The sequence below is a fragment of the Schistocerca gregaria genome, chromosome 2, assembly GCF_023897955.1.
Source record: "Schistocerca gregaria isolate iqSchGreg1 chromosome 2, iqSchGreg1.2, whole genome shotgun sequence".
In the NCBI taxonomy this organism is placed as follows: domain Eukaryota; kingdom Metazoa; phylum Arthropoda; class Insecta; order Orthoptera; family Acrididae; genus Schistocerca; species Schistocerca gregaria.
The window spans coordinates 600178950-600202767 of NC_064921.1; the positions used below are offsets into that span (position 1 = coordinate 600178950).

Below are 23818 nucleotides of genomic sequence, written 5' to 3' on the forward strand. Positions count from 1 at the left end.
GTATAAAGTATCTGCCTGAAAGCAGTAACACTGTACTTATTCTAAACTTAAGTAATTTACTGACTGTCTACATTTTTATAATATAAGGAGAAAGAAGATAAACAAAATGGAATATTTAACATTAATTTTGAAATGAACTTCCTTTTTTGTTTATTAAGCCAGTCATCTATGATATTACTATCATCATCATCATCCACCTTAACAGTACAGCTGAAATTACAGTAACTAAAATGAGTGGCAATAAAATATATAATCTTGGCTGTCACAAATGTTTTGGCATTTTCTTCTGAATGTGTTTTAATTTTAGAGGTGGAGGTTAGGCTTGGAGCTAATAGTATATCTGCTGCAGGTGAAACAGGCAGCAGCAAAATTTATAAACTTAGTTACCAGAAATACTGACTGAATACATTACAATTTCCAAGGTTCAGGTTTTGGACTCTTCCAAACATGTCATCTGCCTGCTGCTCTCTCACTGGCTGCAAAGAACCAGCAACAGACACCTCCCATTTCATTTCCATCATAACTTACTGCAAGTGTTAACAACACTTATGCACAAAACCTGTATGCTACTGGCCCCTATCGACACTGTTACCATCTCCTGTAGAAATTTATACTATTGTTGAGTCTTTGTCCAATTTAAAGTCAGTTCCATTCCAAATACAAACCGATTCAGGCAAACTCCAATTTAAATGTGGTACACTTTCTTAAAAGCCAAAGTATATTGTGTACATTCCTATTGTTGACATACAATGTACACAATGTAGTTTCTGTCCACTACCTATCCATCTCCCCACATTTGTATTAGTTCTCAGCCATGATTGTGTCAATTGTGTCAATGTCCCCCCAACAGTTCCAAATTCTTCAAAATAAATCTGCATATCACCTCAATTGTCGAAGTTTTATCTGTAAATGTAAGATGACCCCTATATCAATCTATTACACAGTATAAAAATGTTTACCTCAGGAGCAATGGTTCAATCTGGTAGTGCAAGACCATCCTGTATTTTTTAAATGACAAATTTGGGGAAAATTTGTACCTTGTAATTGGGTAAAAATGGTATACATAAATGTACTAATAGTATAATCCACAACTGGCACCCATTGTGACAGCTGCTTACACTGTCATAACATAAGGGTAGATAATTTCAAAGGGAGCTATAATCACTATCTTCAGTGTTTGACTGTGATCTACACATGGGTGCAACACTAGCAAAGTCTCATACGTTGCCTTATGCACGTTGCAAGAGTACATGAAATATCAACAGATATTCAGAGGCACTGGAGTAGGTTGTAAGCAAATTTACCAGTTGCTGCAGTGCCTCAGCAACACAGTTAATATTTGCACACAATTACAGAATCAGTTATGGGAGATTCTGTTAATAAAAAGGAGGAAAATCACCCCCTCCCCCTACCTCTCTCTCTCTCTCTCTCTCTCACACACACACACACACACACACACACACACACACACACACACACACACACACACACACACAGAGAGAGAGAGAGAGAGAGAGAGAGAGAGAGAGAGAGAGAGAGAGAGAGAGAGAGAGAGAGAGAGAGAGAGAGAGAGATATGGGTGCTATTTGCTATTTTACATTTTAGAAACAAGGAAAGCAGATTTCCTGCTACAACCAGGGGAGAAGCAGTTACTCACATTAGGATCTTCGTGTCACATTAGTACCTTCATGTCAGTACTGTAATTTTTATTACAGTTATGTGTAAAGGTATGAAACTGTTAAACATGAAATGCAATATGTCTCATTCTGTCAAGTTATTAAAAATCCTGATGCTGCATCCACACTACAAATGAAATTAATCACACGTGGTTTAGTACAACCCTGATGAAAAATTTATAATGGGAAGTTGAGCTGAGCAGCAGGGGCAGCACAATACAGTCGTGCGTGTGTGCATAGTTAGGTGTGTGTTTTCTATTAGCTCTGAAGGATGATTCATCTGAAAGCTACTAATATTCTCAGTCTTGCTTATGTGCTTACTGCAAACTCAATGCCTCAATGTTAGAGTGAAATGGCACCTTTCCCCCAACCATTATTTACTTGCACAGTTTTTTCCATAGAGTGAATGGTAGTGCAAGTTACTTTACTGCAAAGTAAACATTAAGTCACACACCGTTCTTGTAAATTCCAGATGAAATACAAACAATAAGTACAGATAGCCAGTCATTATAAAGTGGAGACTTAAAGTATTAGATGACGTCGTTGCTGTTGTGGTCTTCAGTCCTGAGACTGGTTTGATGCAGCTCTCCATGCTACTCTATCCTGTCCAAGCTTCTTCATTTCCCAGTACCTACTGCAACCTACATCCTTCCGAATCTGCTTAGTGTAGTCATCTCTTAGTCTCCCTCTACGATTTTTACCCTCCACGCTGCCCTCCAATATGAAATTGGTGATCCCTTGATGCCTCAGAACATGTCCTACCAACCGATCCCTTCTTCTGGTCAAGTTGTGTCACAAACTTCTCTTCTCCCCAATCCTATTCAATATTTCCTCATTAGTTATGTTATCTACCCATCTAATCTTCAGCATTCTTCTGTAGCACCACGTTTCGAAAGCTATTATCGTCCATGTTTCACTTCCACACATGGCTACACTCCATACGAATACTTTCAGAAAAGACTTCCTGACATTCAAATCTATACTCGATGTTAACAAATTTCTCTTCTTCAAAAACGCTTTCCTTGCCATTGCCAGTCTACATTTTATATCCTCTCTACTTCGACCATCGTCAGTTATTTTGCTCCCCAAATAGCAAAACTCCTTTACTACTTTAAGCGGCTCATTCCCTAATCTAATTCCCTCAACATCACCCGATTTAATTTGACTACATTCCATTATCCTCGTTTTGCTTTTGTTGATGTTTATCTTATATACTCCTCTCAAGACACTGTCCATTCCATTCAACTGCTCTTCCAAGTCCTTTGCTGCCTGACAGAATTACAATGTCATAGGCGAACCTCAAAGTTTTTATTTCTTCTCCATGGATTTTAATACCTACTCCGAATTTTTCTTTTGTTTCCTTCACTGCTTGTTCAATATACAGATTGAATAACATCGGGGAGAGACTACAACCCTGTCTCACTCCCTTCCCAACCACTGCTTCCCTTTAATGTCCCTCGACTCTTATAACTGCCATCTGGTTTTTGTACAAATTGTAAATAGCCTTTCGCTCCCTGTATTTTACCCCTGCCACCTTTAAAATTTGAAAGAGGGTATTCCAATCAACATTGTCAAAAGCTTTCTCGAAGTCTACAAATGCTAGAAACGTAGGTTTGCCTTTCCTTAATCTTTCTTCTACGGTAAGTCGTAAGGTCAGTATTGCCTCACGTGTTCCAGTATTTCTACGGAATCCAAACTTATCTTCCCCCGAGGTCAGCTTCTACTAGTTTTTCCATTCGCCTGTAAAGAATTCATGTTAGTATTTTGCAGCTGTGGCTTATTAAACTCATAGTTCGGTAATTTTCACATCTGTTAACACCTGCTTTCTTTGGGATTGGAATTATTATATTCTTCTTTAAGTCTGAGGGTATTTCACCTGTCTCATACATCTTGCTCACCAGATGGTAGAGTTTTGTCAGGACTGGCTCTCCCAAGGCCGTCAGTAGTTCCAATGGAATGTTGTCTACTCCGGGGGCCTTGTTTCGACTCAGGTCTTTCAGTGCTCTGTCAAACTCTTCACACAGGATCTTATCTCCCATTTAATTAGATAAGAGTATAAAACTGAGACACTGTAATTGCCAATGTCTGCATGCTCTGGAGCAGAACAAAGTTTGTATGCTGAAATAGTGTATTCCAACACTAGTTTAAATAAAAGATAAAACTATAGAAGAATTTGGAGCAGAAGCTGGACCCCAGAATCACACCGAGACCACTGCCAGACAGATGGTACCGGTCATTATACTGCGTGATTAGCTCCTGTGTCGCAGACCACAGGGGCCAGAACTAGGTTAGAGCCTGGTGTTCAGTAACTGATCCTACTTGGACAACCTACTGCTGGGTGACGCCACACCTTTCGGACATTGAAACACTCCAGATTCTGCGACACAACCCAGAAACACCACTGTTACCATAGAATCAGCAAGGAGAAACAGTATTTAACCACGGCCAAACCAGCTCGTCCTTGTCCAACCAGCTGGCAGTATGTGACACCCACTCTGTGTCAGCTGGATCTGTCCCCATATCTCTGCCACTACTGCATTGTGAAGCAATGACCACTGCCAGCCTGCAGCATGTCAGTCGCTCGCCCCTGCTCTTCAGCAAATGCCTAGAGGTTGACTCCAGATAATGCCATTGAAGTGCCATTTGTATGTCACAATCTTCCACAGCAAAGAATGCATGGAGGCTCCCTGTGTTTGCATGGCCGCATCCTCCCATCTCAGCTCATCTTGCATACCGGAGATGCCAGTGAAGTGCTCTGTCTGACAGTGCATGTACACCACTGGCCATGACTACACCTGCCAATCAGTGCGGAATATTAAGTGAAGAAGGAAATGCATTTTAATGACAGTACGAGTTGGATGGAAAAAATAAAAACTACTTCATGTTCATGGAGGAATCAAATTGAATGACTAAATAAAGAACTTTGTACATGCTCACTGCTGGTCTGTTGGCCATTTTATCACGTGTCTCCCATCTCCCAAACCATCTATGCACCATACCACGCCCACAGCAAGACTCGAACTCATCCCCAAAAGCAAGAACTGTTCGTGTTTAACTCCAGTTTTTCTGCAGCTATCCTTGTCATGCTACATTTTGGCTCCCACCATAGGCTGATTGTGATCCTGAGATCTATAACTCTGATCAGAATGTAGATGGCTTGGAGACTGATGGATCAATAGCGACAAAGAAAATGTACAGCATACACGTGCCAGAAGACTTCAACCAGTAGTTAAAAAGGATGGCCAAGATATGTAAGTAACAGGGCAAGCATTTACACTGTAACTTGTAGGGTTACCTACAGCCTTTGGTTTGACATTTCCCTACTTTTTTCTATGATGTTGGAATTAGATACCATTGTAAAGTTTGATACATGGCTAAGGGTCGAACTATTAACTCCAGCAATATAAATCCAGTGCAGTTTATCTGGGTGTTCCATCCCATGCGCCGAGTCATGACTCGTGATATGTTGGGTTTGCCATACAAAATAAAATAAAAAAGCCAATGCAGAGAGAGAGAGAGAGAGAGAGAGAGAGAGAGAGAGAGAGAGAGAGAGAGAGAGAGAGAGAGAGAGAGAGAGAGTCTGGCTCAGATGTAAAAAAAATCTCAGGGACCCTGAAAACTTTGATATGGGTTAGCAATATGAGGCTTTTGCTAATAAAATGGAACTGTGTAGAAATAATGTTTTAGAATGAGAGATAATGGTAAAAGTAACATGTATACTAGTAATTAGAGATAGGCAAAAGGTAGGAATTAAGGTCATGGTTAAGGTATGCGTATTAGGAGATGTAATATGGGAAATATGATGCCAGGAAAAATAACTAACAGGTACTTCTTAGCTCATTAGGTTTAAACTGTGATACAATGCTAGAGAATGGTTTTGTCGGGTTAGGTTTTACTGTCTTCACATCATGCATTGTCTCAAACCAGCCAAAACAATGAGATAACATGGCATTAGTGTTGGATAGTGTATCATATAGTTTGTGTGCATGAGACATATGTTTTAGTGCTATATTAGAGACTTCCAAGTTGTCAGAGAAATGTGATATAAACAGTTGAGAATATGGAGGATTCCAAATTTTATCAGGTAAGTATTAAGCAAAATAACTTGACCCCATCCCTTGCCCACAGTGTGAATAATGAACGAAAAGTGAGATGATACGAAAAGTGTGCAAATAGCACCATAAAGACTTAGTTGTTGAAATAAAATGTAAATGAAGCAAAAGACAAGGTAATACCATGAATGTAGTAACAAATACAAAGTCTAAGTAAGTACAAATAAACTAGTGTTTTCATTTCAGTAAAATTCGCGGACGAATTATCTTCACAGAAAGAAAAAGATTGTAATGGATGAAACTATAGGAAAACCTGGAGCAGAAACTGTAAGCCAGAACTGTATCAAGGTCACCACCAGACAGCTGGCATGGGTCACTGAACTGCACAATCAGCTCGTTTGTATTCAACTCATGAGCACCAGAACCAAGCCACAGCCTGGTGTCATGTAATCTACGCAACCTGGCCAACCTAATGCCGGTTATACAACACTTTCCAGACATTGACACACTCCAGACTCACTGTTACCGTGGAATTAGAAAGGGGGAAGTAGCATACAACCAAGGCCGAACCAGCTCATCACTGTTCGACCAGATGGGCATACGTGATGACCAGTCTGTGTTAGCTGGAGCTGTCGCCACAACTCAGCCGGCACCAGGTCATGAACCAATGACTGCCCCCCCTGTCTGCCCAGTCTGGGCAGCCAACACCATACCAGCTGCCCACCCCTGCTCTTTGGCAAAAATTCAGAGTTCCTCTCTGGGCAACGTCATCGCCATGCCATTGGGACGTCGCGACCTCCCAAAGCAGAGAAGATGTAGTGGCCAAAGAATCCATGACTTACCAAGTGGGAAAGCGCCGGTAGACAGGCACAATAAAAAAACACACAAACACACACACAAAATTTCAAGCTTTCGCAACCAGCGGTCGCTTCGTCAGGAAAGAGGGAAGGAGAGGGAAAGACGAAAAGATGTGGGTTTTAAGGGCGAGGGTAAGGAGCCATTCCAATCCCAGGAGCGGAAAGACTTACCTTAGGGGGAAAAAAGGATACGTATACACTCGCACGCACGCACACACGCACTCACCCATATACAGACACAAGCAGACATATTTAAAGGTAAAGATCATATAGTTTGTGTGCATAGAGATATGTTTTAGTGCTATATTAGAGACTCCCAAGTTGTCAGAGAAGTATGATACAAACAGTTGAGAATATGGGGGATGCCAAATTTTATCTCTGCCCAAACAAACTCTTTGCCTTTAAATATGTCTGCTTGTGTGTGTATATGTATGGGTGTGTGTGTGTGTGTGTGTGTGTGTGTACCTATGCTTTTTTCCCCCTAAGGTAAGTCTTTCCGCTCCCAGGATTGGAATGACTTCTTACCCTCTCCCTTAAAACCCACATCCTTTCATCTTTCCGTCTCCTTCCCTCTTTCCTGACTAAGCAACCGCCAGTTGCGAAAGCTCAAAATTTTGTGTGTGTGTTTGTGTGTTATTTTATTGTGCCTGTGTACCGGCGCCTTCCCGCTTGGTAAGTCATGGAATCTTTGTTTTTAATATATTTTTCCCATGTGGAATGTTTATATATATACACACTGGTTTGTTTTGTAAATATTATTTGTATTTTTACGCTGGGTCTGGCCTAGGGATAATTATGCTAACGAACGATAACGTCGATAGGTTGTGTGGTAGTGTGAACTCGGCTGTACGGAGCGCTCTCGCGAGTTGCCGTGCTTTCGGAGTTTGACAGCATGTAATTGCGCTCGACTTGCCATGATAGTTTCTAGCACAGTGTCGCGGACGGGAAGCATTAGCTGGTGCACATCAAGAGCCCGTTTCGCCTGGTGACAGTGTCGAGAAGAAGGAGTGCCAACATCCAGCTTCTGCAACAGCGACGGCCGATAATGAGTGACTGTCGCCACCTCCTCGGCCGACGACTTCAAACCTTCAATCAACCAACAAGGAAGATTGGAAGCACGTAAAGTTTTAGAACTGTATGGCATCACAAAATTACAGCAACTTGGCATGAACCTTTGTTGCTCATTGGCCCAATTGCATTACCAAGCAGGGTCCCTTCCTTTTCCGACATCGTTTTCGAGTATCGTTGAAATTCAGACGCCAGCATTAAAGTAATATCATTCCATTTCACTGCTTTAATTTCAAAGCTCAGTTAAGGTATTCATAGCTGGCTACAATATTTAGATTAGACAGGCACAAATTAAGAGTGCGAGATTTGTTAGCATATTTTAGCTTACCTGTGACTGCAGCTCAGCTTGGTACGTGCTAAATGTTACTATTGTTAATTCAAGTTCAAAGTTAAATCTCTTATTTCTAAATTGCATAGAGTCAAATAGCTTTTGAAATGATTGTTGAGGTAGCCCGAGACTAACCTTATGTGACTGAATTTCGTAGTGCTTCAGAAACAAATCTCACTATTAATTTCAGTCACTAAATTAACTTTCAATTTTCTGGTTTTATTAATTATTTTGCTAAATTAAGTCAGAGTGCAGCGAAATTTACTACTTCTGACAAAGTTTCAGTTTTCACACAACACGTGTCAACCTTCAGTTGCCACGCTTTTAGTGCTAATTATATGGGTCCATAGGACTGGTGACCGTAATTTTCCCCAAATCTCAAATATCTAATTAACGCCAATTAATTGTTAACGTGACGACCGCACATTTACTTTCTTTATTAATTTTACCCTTTTCTCGTAATTGATTTCCACCAATTCATTTGCATTTTTCCTTTCATTCAGATGTAACCCTTTCCTCCCTCTTTACCGACAGATTAACTTCGGTGATGATTGCTTTTCCCAAATTTCCATTAGGTACACGCGGTTTAATTTTTCACTGTCATTAAGATCGGTAAGTGAGGGGGAGGTTACAAGTGCTTTTCGAACAGAGCTCTGGTGGTTACATGGCTCTATTGTTTTTCCCATGTATTGATCTGCAAAGATCGGGAGGGGGGAGTTCGAGATGTGATTAAGTACTCCATAAAAAAAGGTATGAAAGCAAAGGGTATTCATGCCAATTTCCAGAATACACTGGGGAACTCTGCTCCTTCATATTCAACTGTTGCCAAATGGACAAATGAATTTAAATTTGGTCAGGAGAGCTTAGATGATCTGCACAGTGGTCGGCCAAGATGTGTCACTTCTCCAGAAATCATTGCAAAAGTGCACAAAATGGTCATGGAGGATAGCTGATTGAATGTGTGATAAATTGCTCACTCTTTCCAGATGTCATCTGAAAGGTTATAACACACTTTAACTGAAGAATTAGAAATGAAAAAAATTATCTGTAAAATGGGTGCTGTGACTCTTGATGTCGGATCAAAAACACATGAGAATGGACATATTGGAATAATTTTTGGCTCGTTTTAGGAGAAACAAGGGCGATTTTTTTGCACTGGTTTGTGACCACAGATGAAACTTGGGTGCCCTACTATACCCCAGAGACGAAACAACAGTCAAAGCAGTGGAAACATGCTGATTCTCCGCCACCACAGAAAGCAAAGACAATTCCTTCAGCGGGAAAGATCACAACATCAGTGTTCTCGGATGTGAAGGGGAGTCAGTCTGTAGATTATCTCGCCACTGGGCAAACAATTACTGGACAAATTGCAACAAAAGATATGTGAGAAAAGGCCAGGCTTAGCAAGGAAGAAAGTCATTTTCCATCAAGACAATCCGTGCCCACATGCATGTGCCATCGCCATGCCAAAATTACAAGAACTAAGGTATAAATTATTGTTACACCTGCCTTATCCACCTGATATCGCTCCGTCAGACTTCCATCTCTTTCCAAAACTGAAAAATTTGCTTGAACGAAGTTTCACCTCAAACAAAGAATTGATAGCTGAAGTTGACAACTATTTTGCAGGCCTGGAGGAAACTCATTTTCGAGATGGGATGATGGCACTGGAACATAGTTGGGTCAAGTGCACTAGTCTACATGGAGACTACATTGAAAAATAGAAATTTTCAGTAATGTAAGTACTTGTTTTCTCTTCTGTTCTGAGAACTTTTCAAACCACCCTCACTATATGCCAAGTTTCACGTCTGTCATACCTTTAATACACGAGATATAAGAACCAAACCTCGAAATTTTTCAAGTTTCTATTTTTTCATGTATTCTGCCTACAATTATCTAGCCAAATAAAAAATTCTTTTCATTATTATCACATGAGAACTGAAAAAGTTGAGCTACTGAGATATGTTTCATGTTCAGCATGCATTTACTCTGAGACATAAAAATTTGAAGTTTACATTTTTTTCATGCCAAACTTTGGAGCAAATTATTTAGTACTGTAGCCCATGTTGGATAATCAAATTGCCTGAGATATAACAGCTCAAAGTCACTAGAAATCCATGCTTGCTCTGCACAAAGTTGCACATGGGTACAAAGAAGTGACTATATCTCAGCCAGTATGGCTTTAACAAATCTTAAGCTTTATCAATGTTTGTTGGTGACGTATGAAGGTTCAGAGAAAATTTCAACAAAATCCAAGATAGTCAAGCAGGGAGGCCTACGTGAATTGAGATCGAATAACCCATTTGATATACCCACTGGGTCTGTGACATCAAGATTTCAAGAAACTATTCTCAACTCATGTTTAAGCAATATGTTCTTGTCAGCTATATGGCTATTAAAGAGGACTCATAATGATCAAGACATGGACTACCCACCTGAATATTATTTTCATTTCATCCAACATATGAAATAGGAAAAATCAGATATTGGAAAATCCAGGATAGAATGCTGAATTGAAGATAGCACAACAAAAAGACTCAGAACGTGAGTTTTCGACCAACAAGGCCTTAATCAGAAAAGGTCAATGAAGGCCTTGTTGGCCATAAGCTCATGTTCTGAGTGTCTTTTTCTTGTGCCTATCTGCAAATCAGCATCTCCACTATACATTGAGCAGCAACTATCCTTTTCATTATATTGTAAATTTTGAAGTAGTCAAGAGTAATCATCCACTAAATGTTGACAATAGATATGTTGGACTGCAACATAAAATATATAAACTAGAAATATAAACAACAATAAAGAGGTGCTGAAAAGAAACAACAACCAAATGCATATATTAACTATATGTAATGCACAGCATCATAGGGCACTTGTATGTACCTACTTGGTTCACATTACATTCCAAAATAGCGAGAAGCACCAGATCAACTTCTCTGAGTTCTGACTGACCAAATGCTGTCATACATTTTGAAGCATGGAAAGAAAGATCAAATGTTTTTACAGTAGGTTCTGTATACAGCAACCAGGCAACCATATACTGATACCAGGTACCACACTGTGACCGTACTTTTGCAAAAGCATCTGGTTCCCCAGCCATCACCTACAAAAAGTAATATATTAATTACAGGAAATAGTTACTTAACTGTATCACATGCCTAATTCATGAAGTCTGAAACACACAATATGGCAAATATACTACACAGTTTTGTACCTGCATTAGAAGTTCCAGTTCTGGTTTAGAAGCAAATATTCCCGACTCAATTTTGGATTTCAGTTCATTTTGCCAGAATTTCCATGTCATATTAAATTCTGTTACAGATAGCCCACCATAAGCCTGTAACAATAGTGGAGAAATTTCTGTCAAGTCAGTTTCCTCTCGCCCGTTCCCCTTGCTCCCCAGCTTTTCTACATTTATTTATTCTCATCTATGGCTAATGTATATGTGCACAAGAATATCCTTAATATGCATTAATTTTTTCAGTGCTCATTATTATGAATGAAATAAGGGAGAAGCTAGTGTCACTGGAATTTTACTGTAAAGTGAAACCACAATGACGTGTCTTCTGTAAAACTCCATAGCAGTTGAGAAATGAACTTTTAAATGCCATACTGGATTTCATGTTATTTTTGTTGTTTGCATAACAACTTACATGTTATGATAGTATGCCATTTCAAGGCAATGGTGCACTGACGATTTTTCACAAACAAGTTACTCTTGGTACAGTTTGCCATAATTAAACATCAGTTGAAAACTTGTGTGTGATCACCATGGTGTACTGGTTAGGATGTGGAGTTACAAAGCAGAAGAAATAGGTCCATGTCCTGCTCTATTAAAATATTTTCATGTACACCTTCACATTTATAACAGATTCTGAGACTTTCTGACTAAAGTAATAGAAGTATGTTCCACAATAGAAGAATTCTCTCTCTCTCTCTCTCTCTCTCTCTCTCTCTCTCTCTCTCTCTCAGGAGTGAGTTTGTTTCATTTTATGACTTCAATCTGATTAAAAAGTGAAAGATTAAATTTCTGTGAGTGAAATGTGCAGCAATGACATTTATATTCTTACTTGTCACAAATATCTGGCTGTTTATTCCCAAATATGACACCTTTTCTGTGTGTAAGATTCTCACATTTTACTCCCGCAATACTTGGCGAGACCATGAAACTTTATAGTCGACAAATGTATTGGACAAAAACACATTTCAGCATCACTTCCCAGTAAACTTCGAGTGAAACTAGGTTCAACTGTGCAATAATGGTGACTGACATTCACCTTCTTACAATCTTAACTAGTGCCTACACAACTGGAAGTTTTCAAGGGTGCATTAACTACAATATTGAATTTAAACTATTCTTATCACAAATTATTTTTAATATTATGAAAATCAAATGTATGATCTCAACACAACATGTAATGCCATTATTTTTGAAAAGCTGGTCTCAGCAATGTAATGGTTTTGGGAAGAGGACTACATATAGCTTTGAGAGCATTCAACACATGCTCTATGGAATTCAGGCTGTGGGACAAAGCTTATCACTTAACACAGCGTAATGACTGCTGTTGTAGAAATTAATCCAGAAGACAAATTATGTGCTGTTGAGCATAAGGTGAAATATGTGCCACTTGAATAAACATAAATGTGCACATAAAGCATATTGAATTTCATCTATGTAAGCCCACCCATTCACAGTTCCATGTGGAATACTGCCACCCTGCACACATCATTCATCTGTCTTTGTCAGTTTGCTCTTTAAGGTATTTGGTTAACAAGGCAGTGTGTGTATCAGCCAGAGGCACACGCCAAAGTATGTCAAAGTACTGCCCTGAAGCTTATGAATTTAGAGAAAGAGACTGATTTAAATCACATACAATACACTATTTGACTGTTTTCTGGAAATTGTCTTAAAAGATTAATTACATCACTTTACACTTCTAAAATTCTTTTTTCCTCCTGAATTTCAGTACTATTTTATAAAAACAGTAATGAAATTCGAATAATCTGAAAGCCCGCTAAAGAGCTTCATTCGAGTTACACAGTGCCTGTGACCTCACTGCCTAGTTCGCTGCTCCTACTGTCATAAAGCTCATTGACAGTGATGTTTTGTTTTGAAATTTATGTTTTGGAAAACGACAAGATGCATAAAATGTGGGTGCACTGTGCCGGCAAATTGCACGTCACTGCACAAGTTGAGATTAATTTACCTCCAAGATATGCTCTCCCACTGATACAAGGGAGGACAGCATCGTGCAACATAATTAAAGTTCCAGTGAAAATTGCCATTTTGGCCAAATCTATCAAAAGTGCTTGGTAGCTTATTTATTAGAGCTGTACACTGTTGAATTGTAGAAGAAGATGTTCATAGCTCGCTGTTTTGAATCCAATCTGAAAGTATATTTTAATTTATTTGTAAAATGACTTGACAGCCCTCTCATATTAAAACCAAATCACAATTGCAAAACTTAACCACACTGATCAGAAACAGAATGTTCCTGTTTCTTCCTTGCTGTTTAAATGAGCTTACACTTGCAATAACTGTTCACACACATTGCGTTCAAAAAAGATGTTTCTAGTGAATGTGGCCACACACTTTTTACTTTATTAGAAACAATGTTCTTTTTATCTTCCTACTGTCCGGCTAGGATCCTTAACGCATAAACTTTTTAAGTTTCATCATCTTACATAAAGATGAATTAAGTCTGCTTTCGAAACTCAATTTAATTTATACTCACAAACATCACAGCACTTACATTTACATTGCCTACATGTTATACATGCTTTATATCTCTCCAAGTAGAAAACCTCTTCGTGCTACACCTCATTGTACTGTGGCAGCATGGTGATACCTCCACTACTAGCAGTGCTTCCCAAAAAAGTGAACTGTTATCAACAAACAATTACTACAATCAGTTCTTGCTAATGCCATTCTCGTATTTCAAGTAAAACTTTTAAAACTATATGACCCTTCAGTGACTAAACACATGACCTCTTTACTTTCAGTCCAACTGTGCTATCCATTGCGCTGCTGAGTGCCATTTTGGTCCACTGTCTCTGCCAAGTGTCTTCCAGAAATGAAATCAGCACTAAGGTTTGCCAAGAATAATTTTATTGTGCTTTTGGTCACTACTCATGGTCTTGACACTGTTGACAATCTAGTTACAATATACAGTCTCATTTACAAATGTTCTACAATTCCTCAGCTCATGACGTACATTTGTAATCCATTTGGTTTGCGTACAGGAAACATGTCAAAAATTTATAATACAGTTTCAATGATTTTTACATTAATAAATAATAGCACTATAATAAATAACAACACTAAGGATATTTCTTGGAATATGTAACACAATGTACCCAGCTCAAATTTCCAGTTTGTCCTGCATGAATTCATTCACTGAGTAATAACACTTCAGTTTCAGTACCTCAAATAGCTTTCTTTTAAGTGAAGCTAAATACATCTGCACCAACTTGTTCCCTTTCAATTTATTACAAATTTTCATTCCCATGTACTGAGGTCCCTGGGCCTACAGTCTGAGGCTATGGGTGGGGAGCACAAAATTTTCTTTGTTTGTAGTATCGTGTGAATGGACATTATGGTCTCCCTCAAATAATTCATGTCTGGTGTACAAAAACATAATAATCTCATATGTCTAAGGATGGCAGAGTTAATATTTTAAGTGTTCTAACTGATGATTGACTTGTTTCTTTGCGATTTGCAGTGCACATATTTCAAATGATTTTTTCTCTGTATTTTTAGTACCCACACATTTGTTGAGTTACCCCAAAAACAATACCATATCTATGATTGGATTCAAAGTAGCTTGTATGTGCTACTTTTTGCTTGTCCATGTCAGTTGTAGTTGATAATATCTGCATCGGAAATGCAAAGCTGCTCAGTTTGTTTGCTAGGTATTCAATGTATGTTATCTACATTTAAACCTAAGAATTAGTTTTGAGCGAGTTTAAGGATGTTACAGGGAGCAGGGAAAAGAATGTTGTTGCACATATCGCCGTTCTAAATGAGTAGAGCATTAATGCATCAACTTTCACTAGGTGTCCACTATAATCATTTACAAAATTCCTTTCTATTGTTACTTAAAAATTGTAGTTGCATTTTCCATCACTAAACAGAAACTGTTTGCAGAGAAACTACATAAAAACTTCGTGACTTTGACCAAGACTGCTGTAACATGTGTAGCATCATCTTTACTCCTAGGCTATGACATCAGCCAGTGACAGAATGTTTTTGATCATGTGACCAAATCTTGATATGTAATGATTTTTAAGCTTTATCTACATAAAAATAACACATTTTGTGAGAATATTGACCATAAATGTTATTTAAATGGTACAATCAATCAGAATAACAACAATCTGAGGCATATTTTAAACACAGGAAAATAACCTAAAGCATTTCTATACTGGAACAACATCAGTAAATAGAATAATGCTGTTACTACATGAACATGTATATGTGTATTGATATTGTAGTAAAACAGAGCTCTGAAGTGATTTCGAAGAACTGCCCATGTTAACACATTATTTTGTCTATTTTAGTAAAAACATCCCACTTTTGTTATGCATGATGAACCATACATACCACTTTCATAAGCCTTCTAGATGTGCTGCAAGCTAACACCTTTGTTGTTAAGGGGTAGTGGTTCTATGCTATGAAAACTAATCTTTTTCCATTGCTGAACAGCTTACTAAAATTATTGTTCTCTTTGTTGTTTAAAAGTGATATTTTGGACCCATTTTGGGCTCTGCCCATCAGCAGAAATATCAAAAATAATTGTCTCCATACAGAGTAAGAATAAAGTAATAAAGTCTTCACACAGAGTACTCAGAGCGAAGAATGTCTTATTTTTGATATTGCTTATGATGGTCAGAGCCCAAATTACGCCAATAAATCAATTCTGAACAGGGAAGTGAAGAATTATTGAAGCAGTGGAAAAAGATTCAGGTTTACACAAAGGTCACATGCCCCCTATGATTCCTCATGTCACACCTGAAGTTATCTTATGAACACACTGATCACAGCTGCCCTGGTTAAAAATTTTGCATGCTGAAGCTACTGTTAGAAATTTTCACCACAGCCTAGGAATAAAAGAAGGATGAATATCTAACTGACACTTCTGTCTTTGAGCTTCTTCCTATCTGCAGGTTGTTCTCACAGAGTTTGTAGGAAGTGTCTTCCGTCACTCCGACAACATCAATTTACATTCTGCTCTCAAATATGAAGATGACTATGCACAGGGAACAACAATATATAAATTTCATTGTAAATTAAAAGCATGTGCTGGACTGGGGCCAGAAACAAGAATTTTGCCTTTGCGGGATATCCAGGTATGACTTTTGTCTTTCCTTCACAGCTCTACTTATGCCAATATCTCTCTTCTACTTTCCATCATTTACAGAAGCTTTCCTACGTATGTAACAGGACCAGGAAAAGGCCAAGTTAAGATTTTCGAGTCCTGGTCCAGTACACAGTCTACATCTGCCATGAAGTTTCAAAACAGTGCACACCTAACTTTCACATTAACTGATTTATACTTCCCTGAGTTTTCACAGTATGTGGTTTTCCTTAATTTATTATATCCACAGTACATTAAAATATTCACTGCTCGCCACTAGGAAATGTGCAAATAATACCTCCTGTACTATTGAATTGAATTCAAGGTCACAGCAGTTTCACAAAAATAGCACAGATAATCAGACAAGAGGGCAAAAAGACTGACAGTTTTCAATTCTACATGGAAATGGTGGACACTATTACTCACTGAGTACACTGGCATCGCTTGGAATAATGCATCTGCTGCACAAATGGCGTCTCCATTGGCAGCTGAGTGAAGCTTCAGCACAGCACGAGCCGCATCAGTGCGACCTTGCAGCACAAGGCCCGTCAAGGTTTCCCAGTATTTTGCCTGTGTTTCTGCTGGGCTGCTACGATCACTGCTAGTGATCATCGCTGCAGCTTGCCGCTCATAGTGAAAGTAATGGAAACGCACCCATTCTAGCAGATGGGGCAGCACAGCATCGCCTTTAAGGGTAAGGAAATACGTAATTTTTTTTAAAGCAAGAGAGACACATGTTAATATTAACGTATGCTTTACAAGATACAATCACACATTTCGAATACAGATTCCCTATAAAATAGTCCATGCCTAAACTTACACCTTATATGCTTGTGTTAATGTAGATAGTTTTGCATTGCTCTCACTATTATTAACTGTTAGGTTACTGATGTTAGAAAAATAAAAAATAATGACAGGGATGGTGTTAAAACTGACAAACTAAGAAGGGGGGGGGGGGGGGAGATGGGGCATGTGTATTTATTTACAGTGGTCAACAGAAATGCTATTAGCACCCTTTTTAAAACATTTTTTGTACATATTTGATAATAAATTATAAGAATGTTTCCTTTTCATAAATACCTACCTATTAAAGTCTGCCATTTATCTGGGAATTGTTGTCTTTGTGACAACTAAAAAAACCTTTCCTGGGCAGATTTTCACAAAAACTCTTTTAGTAAAAACTGTGAAGTTCCAATGATAAGACTATGAATGGATCAAAACACACTGCCCAATCCTACCCCGATCACCTTGGTGTGGAAATCAAATGCAACATACAGAAAAACCAAAAAATTAAATTTTATGAGGCATTTTTGAAAAGTAAGGCTTCTCTGTCAACACACACACACACACACACACACACACACACACACACACACACACACACACACACACCGCTACCTCCGGTCAGATTGCAACCGTTACATTAAACAAAAGCAGCAATCTTGAGTGTGGTGGGAGAGCACAGTATGGGCGGAGGAAAAATGTTTGACGGAGCATGCAGGGACTAGAAAGTGTCAGGACAAGGCTGACGAGTACAGCAGCAGGAGGCTATTGAGGAAGGTGGGGGGGTTTGTGGAAAAGAAGAAGAGCAGCGAGGGGAAAACACTGATGGGTGCATTGGGAAAGAGAATATGTTGTAACGGTAACTTCCATTTGCACAGTTCAGAAAGTTGGTAGTGGAGGGGAAGGTCCAGATGGGCTGGACTATGGAAAAGCTTTTTAAATCCAGCATGTTATGTTCACCTGCACATTATGCCACAGGATAGTCACCTTTGCTCTTGATCACAGTTTGGAGGATTCTCCCTGGTGAGCAGCCGGTCGGAGTGGCCGTGCAGTTCTAGGCACTACAGTCTGGAGCCGAGCGTCCGCTATGGTCGCAGGTTCGAATCCTGCCTCGGGCATGGATGTGCGTGATGTCCTTAGGTTAGTTAGGTTTAATTAGTTCTAAGTTCTAGGTGACTGATTACCTCAGAATTTAAGTCGCATAGTGCTCAGAGCCATTTGAACTATTTTGAACCTGGTGAGCAGCTGGTTGGTAGTCACACCAATATAAAAGGCAGTGCAATGACTGAACAGAGCTGGTATATGGCACGGCTGATTTCACACGTGGCCTGGCCTCTGATGGGGTAGGATAAGCCTGTGACTGTGCATGCCTCAAACCTGGGCAGGTCTCGCACTTGGGTCTTCCACAGGGATATGATACGTATGGCAAAGGGTTGAGGTTGGGAGTGGCATAGGGATGGACTAGGATGTTTAATAGGTTGGGTGGGCATGGATCATCACTTTAGGGGGAAGTGGGGGGGGGGGGGGGAGGAGGATCCTGGGTGTGATGTCTTTCATTTAAGGCATAGTGGTGGACTATCACAGCTTGGGCAAAGAACATGGATCAATTTTTCCAGTCCAGCATAGTACTGGGTGATGAAGAGGCCACTTCTTTGTAGTGGTTCTTGTGGGTTGGACAGAGAGGGGGGCGGGGGGGGGGGGGTAAATATGTCACAAGTCACTAGAAACCTGTTTGCAGACTAGGTCTAGGGAAGAGACTTTGGGGAGGATGGTGAGGCCAAACTGTAAGTAAGGAATTCTTGGAAGGTGACAAGGGATGATTAGGTGGGAGAGAGGAGGATCATGGCTGGATGGTGTATGAACTGGAAGAGGCGGGGTTCAATTCAATGTTGGGATTATGTTGGCTTTGCTTGTAGGGATTGGTGGCAAAGAAGGGTTTCCATTGTAGGAATTGGGTGGAGAAGAGTAGATCTTTTACTAGTCTCGTATGTTTAAATTTGTGTGCAGTGCCAGTGGTGAGGTTTTTGGATAGGACTGAAACTTCTCTGAGGCCTTGGATTTTTCTGTAAAAGTTAAGCACAGTGTTTTGAGATCGAAAACATAAGCAAATGGGTAAATTCAATCTTCCAAGGTTTTTGGAAAACATTTGACACTATACTGTAATGTTGACTGATCCAAGATCTGGTAATATAGAGTATTTCTTTCATTTAGTATGTATTATACTCTGGATGGAATGACGCAATGTACTCATGTATTTTTGGGAACTGTTTGAGAACTGTCAACTTGGAAGAGCAACGGATGTCGAGGCTGTATTATAAATTATTTCCTGTACACAGTTTAAAGAAATAACCCTTCACTCATTATTGGCTGATTTTAGTTGCTTTCTGAATAATTATTCTGTGACAATAAAGATGATTTACAGATTATCACAGTTCTGTTTTTATGTACATAATGCTACATAGAGCATTAACATCATGCATTCACTGTTTTTCTTTTGCACCCTTGAGCACCACATGCACATGGCTGCCATGCTGTTTGGCATCTGTGCTGCAATGTGCCTCTAATTGCTCATATGTTTATGTCAGAGTGTCTTTTCAGGTAAATATGAAACATGCTATCATTAATTCTTATGTGCTCAGGTAAGACAATTGTGACAGTTTGTTGCCTTGCAGTTTTGAGATACATGAAAAATTAGAGGTTATGAGATGTCCATTGTGATTTGCGGGCATTCTTATTTTAAGGCTATGAAAGAATAGGACATGGAGTTCGATATCACAGCCAGTAAAGAGAAATGCTTAAAGTCCATACATCAGAGAATGTATGGTGAGACAAATTTCAGGAGAATGTCAAGAACCTTTAAGGTTTGCACCACCACAAATGAGCTCTTGCAGGCAATAGAAGTTTTTAACACGAGTTCACAATAGGAGTCTTAAGCAGCAGGCACACTGACAAAATTTACAAATAAAATAGAAGGCTTCCATGAGCTAAATAAGTCAACTTTTTGACATGTTATTCAGAAACTGAGATTCAGATAGAGAAAAGTTCAATAAAGAGCCTGTGCTGATAGAAAATAACTCCATACTAGGAAAGCATTGAGTTCTTGTAGGAAATCTAGAGACTTATGAAATATCGGATCAACTATTTAATACAATGGCTTCGTGTGGTGCATATCTTTCCACCATTTGGATGGAAGGAACAGAAAATGTCTTGTGTATCAAGAAACAGATATGATCATCACTGATAAAGTGTTCAAATGTTCCAGAAAGAGAAATATACAAGAGTGAATCAAATACAAATGGGATTTCATTTACAGAATGTATTTTGCAACACAGTTTCCCACTTTAGAAGTACATTTTTCACAGTGAGAAGGAAGGTTTTGTATTGCAGCATCGTAGAATGAAGGTGGCTGTGTCAGGTGCCAACTGAGCACAAACTTCTCCATGCCATCATCATCTTCCAATTGACGCCCTCTTATAGTTTCTTTAAGCAGTCCAAATAATTGAAAATCAAAGGGCGACAGATCTCGGCTCTGAGGAGGACGATTAAAATCAGTCCAGTGCATTTCCCGTAGCTTGGAAATCGTCAGAGCAGCGCAGAAGGTGGCCTGGCATTGTCGAAGGAAAATTACCCGTCAAATTGGCTGGTCTTGTCTTTTGGGATGATGTGTAAACCCTCATCTACAATAGTTTGCAGTAGTATGCAGCACTGACTGTATGTTACTCTTGCAAAAAATCAATGAACAAAATGCCTTGATGCTCAGAGGGGCGAGGGAAAGGGAGGAGGAGAGGGGGGGGGGGGGGGGGAGAGTTGAATGAAGCTTGCCTGCTGACAGTTGAATCTTTGCTTACAACGGGGCTCCCTCCTCTCCTGGCTTGTTTGGATTTGGTTGAATGACGTTTCATCACAGGTGACAATCTGACTAAAAAATGCTTGCTGTAAGATTCTGACAGACCTTCTAATGCTTCAACTTCTGATTTTCAGTCAAACGGCAAGGGACCCATCTGCAACTCAATTTACAGAACTGTAGGCCATTTGTGGTGATCACTTGACAGCTATCACTTATTCTGACCTGTTCCTCGATTTCTGACACTCTCCCCCAAAGATTACCTTCAAGAATGCCTCGAACCACACAAATGTTTTCATACGTAATGCTAGTCTAAGGATGCTGATGATCTTGTCCTTCCGTGAACTTTTATGTCAGATAAACACAATAATCACCCAACTGTGCAGTCTCTCTCTGTGAAATTTCCATTGCTTGAACTCCTTCACAAGCAAGAAATTTTAAATTATGCATTGCACAGTGGAGATGTGCACCCATTTCTTCAACATTGTTCGTGTTACTGATGAAGCTGTTTGAAGTATGTCACGATCGACTCTCCCCATGCCTAACACTAGAAGTGTGGGTCTGGTCCTACCAACTGTTGATACTCGGGAACAAAATTCCCATTTATATTTGACTCATCCTTGTAATGCTGTTCATCAAAGACAAAGATAGGTTTGTGCAAAAGGGTAGCTTAATTTTATTGGGCAAAGAGGCAGTACAGATTACCATTCAGAGATGAATGAAGACAAATTAAATTCTGTGGTTGCATGTCCATTAGTCATAATGGGTAAAGAAACAATAGTACTCAGTATCTGATGACAATTTTAATAGAGAAACTACTAATAGCTGTAAAATGATATGTCTGGGACTGAAAATAATACTATTCTATAGTAACTGACAGTTGCAGACATTACAACACCAAATTGTTAGTTTGAACACAATGTGTTGCCACTAACTACCATCTTTGGTTCTATGAGGGCTTTAATGATGTGGTACCTATTCAGTCATGCCTGAGCACTATTTGTTCACTGCCTCTCACATTAATGACAATGATATAAATTGCTCAAAAATATTTTTCGCAACCTCTACGTAACTGTGAATGTGTGTGACCTTAGATTCATGGGCAGCTGGGAACAAAAGAATAAGTCTTTTGAAGGTAGAGAAATAATTAAAGGAGTAAAGATGACAGCTCATTAAATAGCCTCTATATTTTGTGAGTTGTTTACCTTTACTCTTTAAATGATTTACATTCAACTAGGGCTTTCCATTATCATATGAAACTACAAAAACAGCTTTAGAGTGGGAAAAAAGGCATTATGCTCAATGGCGAACATTTTTACATAACTATGAATCTCGGATTCTCGAAGATGTGCTGTCCATGAATTAACAAAGACACTCCTGTTCAATCTCATTTTGACAGGGGCCCTCCTGAAATGATGCAATGCGTAAAGATGATTCTTGCTATGGTATACTGCCAAGTTTCACTAATCCCAAAGCAATCACAATCAGTTACCTGTCGGAAGACACTGTAGGACATTCCTCCTGCCACCAGATGGAAAGTGTTCAAAATTTGAGCCCAATGTGCATGCGTATCATCATCTTGAAATACAAACCTGTCACTGAAATATTGACTGTAGTATAGCAAATTAAAATGGAAAATTCTTTCCCGTTACTGCATAACCCTCTAATTCTCCGACGGCACAGAGATGACCGACATCCATTCAGGGATGCTGGCACAAATCCTAACTCACCCAACCTGCAGCTGAATCCACAGAAATACATGTCTACGATATGAACTAGTACCTGTCCACCTCTGCATGCTTATGGCAATCATCAGATGTCAGACAAATCCTGCATTCCTTGGTGAAGAAAACATTCATTTAGGTTCCACTCCAGTGCATTCTATATGCACCATGGTGCTAGGAGAGTTCATAATAATGTTTGTAATGGATGACTGCAGGGCAGATTGATTGTGTGAAGGCAGCTGAAACCTTTTTTTTTTTCCTCTCTCCTTCTTTCTTTTCACAGCCCTCACAGTTGTCCCAAAAACAGGAAGGGCACAGATCTCTTGCATTTTACTTGGGAGTACATATGAATCAAAGGCCATATTTTAGGAAGCAGCCATCAGATAATGTAGCTGACAGGAAGTGATTGCTATCAGGAAGATAATAGTTGAATATTGTTGCACTGACTGTATCGCTTAATTTGCACTTTTATGAAACTTTTGTATCAATGCGAAATACATGTGCACACGCACGCATGCACACTGATTTCATTGTTTAGTTGCTCGAGAAAAGATGTATTCCAGAATTTTTTGGTATATCTCTACATGAACAAACTTTTTATATTAAAAACAAAGATTCCAAGACTTCCAAGCGGGAAAGCGCCGGTAGACAGGCACAATAAAATAACACACAAACACACACAAAATTTCGAGCTTTCACAACCGGCGGTTGTTTCGTCAGGAAAGAGGGAAGGGAGAAGGAAAGATGAAAGGGGGTGTGTGTGTGTGTGTGTGTGTGTGTGTGTGTGTGTGTGTGTGTGTGTGTGTGTGTGTGTGTGCGCGAGCGCGCGCCTATCCTTTTTCCCCCTAAGGTAAGTCTTTCCGCTCCCGGGATTGGAATGACTCCTTACCCTCTCCCTTAAAACCCACATCCTTTCATCTTTCCTTCTCTTTCCCTCTTTCCTGGCGAAGCAACCGCCAGTTGCGAAAGCTCGAGGTTTTGTGTGTGTGTTTGTGTGTTATTTTATTGTGCCTGTCTACCGGCGCTTTCCTGCTTGGAATCTTTGTTTTTAATATATTTTTCTCATGTGGAAGTTTCTTTCTATTTTATGAACAAACTTTTTTTTAGATATTTTGGAAGTTATTAGTGTTGT

The 23818-nt window shown here is 39.4% G+C and overlaps 1 protein-coding gene across 2 annotated transcripts in view; it reads right to left on the minus strand.

Moving 5' to 3' along the window:
- LOC126334541 (nuclear pore complex protein Nup85) overlaps positions 1-23818 on the minus strand; it is a 124846-nt gene that overhangs the window by 46211 nt on the left and 54817 nt on the right. Inside the window, exons 5-7 of one of the 2 annotated variants that reach the window (XM_049996905.1) lie at positions 16762-17021; positions 11193-11315; positions 10866-11081 (exon numbers count right to left, since the gene is read on the minus strand). In XM_049996905.1, coding sequence (XP_049852862.1) covers positions 10866-11081; positions 11193-11315; positions 16762-17021 — 599 coding nt within the window. The remainder of the gene's footprint in view (positions 1-10865; positions 11082-11192; positions 11316-16761; positions 17022-23818) is intronic. The other variant, XM_049996906.1, reaches the window with a different exon arrangement.